Source organism: Dipodomys merriami, unplaced genomic scaffold (genome assembly GCF_024711535.1).
Source record: "Dipodomys merriami isolate MVZ:Mamm:240054 unplaced genomic scaffold, mDipMer1.0.p SCAF_32, whole genome shotgun sequence".
NCBI lineage: Eukaryota > Metazoa > Chordata > Mammalia > Rodentia > Heteromyidae > Dipodomys > Dipodomys merriami.
Window position 1 is genome coordinate 1,158,687 of NW_027204715.1, and position 3,225 is coordinate 1,161,911.

A 3,225-nucleotide genomic window follows, 5' to 3' on the forward strand; every position below is an offset into this window, starting at 1 on the left:
GTCCACGCGGGACCTGCGTGGCGAGCAGCCAGGGGCCGCCTTGGGGCTGCGCGGTGCTTTGTGCGCTGGGGTTGCTTCAGGTCCCGGCAGAGCTCGGCAGCGCGGAGTGGAGCGGGGGGAGGTGGGCGCCCCGGCGGCTGTGGGCTTGCTCTGCAAGCCGCAGCCCTGGCTCTGGATCGCAGAGAGCACAGCCGTGTGACACGGGCTTGAGGGCCACCGTGCCGGACGGGGGCCTTGCTGAGGCCGAGGCCAGGCCAGGTCTCGCTGGGGTCCTGGGTTCTCATCCCCGCTGGAGCTCCCCTCCCGTCACTCCTGATCGGTCCCTGCCGGGAGCTGGGGCAGCCACACCCTTCCGGGCCTGACTTCCTCCTGGAGGCCTGGGGACCTGACTCCTCCATCCTGAGCCGATGCTGAGGCCCCGCCAGCCCCTCCTGGGGTGACCCCCTCCTCCAGAGTCCCCTGCTGGCTTCATACGGTGAAGTAGGGGGGCTGCGTGGGGACCCAGGGGGAGCATGAAGAGGCTTCCGAGGCCCGCTCTCCCTGGACCTTGCAGCCTGGCGTGCGCACACATGTGTGAGCGCATCAGGACAGAGAGGGAGAGTTAGGTACTGCTCTCACCGCAGGTGGGTTCATCATGAAGCTGACCAAGTTCAGCCTCTGAAATCCCCCTTGCAGTGCCTCTCCCAGGCCTGGCCCCTAGCCACAATTGTGTGTGTGTGTGTGTGTGTGTGTGTGTGTGTGTGTGTGTGTGTGTGTGTCTGTGTGTGTGTGTGTGTGTCTGTGTGTATGTGTGACTGTGTGTCTGTGTGTGCGTGTGCTGGTCCTGGGGCTTTCTCTGAGCTTTTTTGTTCAAGGCTAGCACGCTACCCAGCCATACCCCCATTTCTGGCTTCTTTGGGTGAGTAATTAGAGATTAGAGTCTCTTGGACTTCCTGCCGCGTGGTCCTTGAATTGCGAACCCCAGATCTCCTGAGAAGCCAAGATTACAGGCAGAGGGCACCAGTTCCCACCTGGACATAAATTTTAAGGTTTTATCTTAAAGAGAGATCCAAGGGCTGGGAAGGTGGCTCAGTGGTAGAGCACTTGCCTTGCATGCTCGAGGCCCTGGGTTCGATTCCTCAGCACCACATAAGCAAAAAGAAAAAAGCCGGAAGTGGCGCTGTGGCTCATAGTAGTAGAGCGCTAGCCTTGAGCTGAAGAGCTGAGGGACAGCGCCCAGGCCCAGAGTTCAGGCCCCACGACCGGACCCAAAAAAAAAAAAAAAAAGAGAGAGATCCAAATATATCACTCTGTGAAGAACTCGGGCCCACCTTCGGGTTCATCCCCCAAATCTTGGAAATGAATATACCGAAGACTAGCAATGGGAGAGTGGGAAGATGAGATGGACTCTGGGCGTGTCTCTCAGCTTCAAGTATCCAGAAAGTCTTCACTTACTTTGGTGGATTTGGCATTTGACTTATTGGTCAGTATACAGGAACCCAACGAGATGTAGTGGCTAAAAGAAAGCCAAGGCCAGGACTGACGGGACTAACGAGGGAAAGCGTGAAGGCCAGTGCTGGCGGTGGGAAGATGTCTGTACAGACTCCGCAGACATGAGCAGCGTGGGCTGACATGGTAAACAACTCTTCCCGAATGCTGCTGCTCTGCTACTGGTCCCCATGCCAGCCCAGGTGGACCTAAGGGTCAGGACTCCATGGTGAACGAGGTGGCCCGCTGCCTGCTCCTCAGTGGCCCTGACGCACAGGTAAACCGAGGCCGCCGGCTGCCTGCTCCTCAGTGGCCCCGGCGCACAGGTAAACTGAGGCCGCCGGCTGCCTGCTCCTCAGTGGCCCTGACGCACAGGTAAACTGAGGCCGCCGGCTGCCTGCTCCTCAGCGGCCCTGGCGCACAGGTACTTCGCCTCGCTGCCTGGGTCACGGGAGAGGAGGGCCTGGGGTTTTCGAGGAGCTCCCATCCTGATTTTCACAGTGGCTGCTCCCTCGCTGGGCCGGGGCTGCCCCCTTGGCGGGCTGGGGCTGCCCCTCGCTGGGCCGGGGCTGCTCCCTCGCTGGGCTGGGGCTGCCCCTCGCTGGGCCGGGGCTGCTCCCTCGCTGGGCTGGGGCTGCCCCTCGCTGGGCCGGGGCTGCCCCTCGCTGGGCTGGGGCTTCCCCTCGCTGGGCTGGGGCTGCCCCTCGCTGGGCTGGGGCTGCCCCTCGCTGGGCCGGGGCTGCCCCCTCGGTGGGCCGGGGCTGCCCCCTCGGTGGGCTGGGGCTTCCCCTCGCTGGGCCGGGGCTGCTCCCTCGCTGGGCCAGAGCTGCTCCCTCGCTGGGCCGGGGCTGCCCCTCAGCGGCCGGGGCTGCCCCTCGCTGGGCCCGGGGCTGCCCCCTCGGTGGGCCGGGGCTGCCCCTCGCTGGGCCAGAGCTGCTCCCTCGCTGGGCCGGGGCTTCCCCTCGCTGGGCCGGGGCTGCCCCTCGCTGGGCCGGGGCTGCCCCCTCAGCAGCCAGGGCTGCCCCCTTGGTGGCCGGGGCTGCCCTCCACCACATCCCTGTGGGCATTGTTGCCTGTGCTTCTTGAGGCTGCTCTGGTGGGGGGCCAGCGAGCTCAGTGATGTTGGGGTTCACATTGCGTTTATGGCTAAGGACGTTGAGCATTTCTTTCTGTGTTGCTTAGCACTCATGCTTCTTTGGAGAATGGTTCAATTCATTTGCCCATTTGTCAATTGGATTTTTTTGTGTTTAGTCTCTGTAGCTCTTTCTATGGCCTGGATGGTGACCATTTGCCTGGCAAGCAGCCTCGTTCTGCAGGATTTCTTTTGATTCTGGAAGTGTTTTCTTTGCTGTGTAGGAGCCTTTTAACTTGAATGATCCAATTTTTTAATTCTTGTTCTTATTTTCTGAGCAACTGGGGCTCAGTTCAGAAAGGTAGCACCTATGCCTGTGTCCCAGGCTTTCCTCCAGCAGCTTCAAAGTTTCTTGTCTTCTATCAGGCTCTTTATTAATTTGAAATGGATTTCTACATCTCTCTCTCTCTCTAGATATATAGAGATTATATAGATATATATCTATATATCATCTCTATCTCTATCTCTATATCTATATGTAGATAGATATAGAGAGAGGCAGGATCTAGTATACATCTTCTGCATGAGGATATTTTTGAAGAGATTATCTTTTTCTCTAACAGAAATGAGATTATTCTAGCAGTGGGCTTATTTCTGGATTTTCTATTGTATTCCATTAATCTGCA

The 3,225-nt window shown here is 58.9% G+C and overlaps 1 protein-coding gene across 1 annotated transcript; it reads right to left on the reverse strand.

The window, feature by feature from the left end:
- Positions 1-1,913: 1,913 nt before the first annotated feature.
- Positions 1,914-2,630, reverse strand: LOC138841434 (skin secretory protein xP2-like). Its single transcript, XM_070042089.1, has one exon. It carries the CDS (start codon positions 2,628-2,630, stop codon positions 1,914-1,916), a length of 717 nt encoding a protein of 238 aa, XP_069898190.1.
- Between the last annotated feature and the right edge of the window lie 595 nt (positions 2,631-3,225).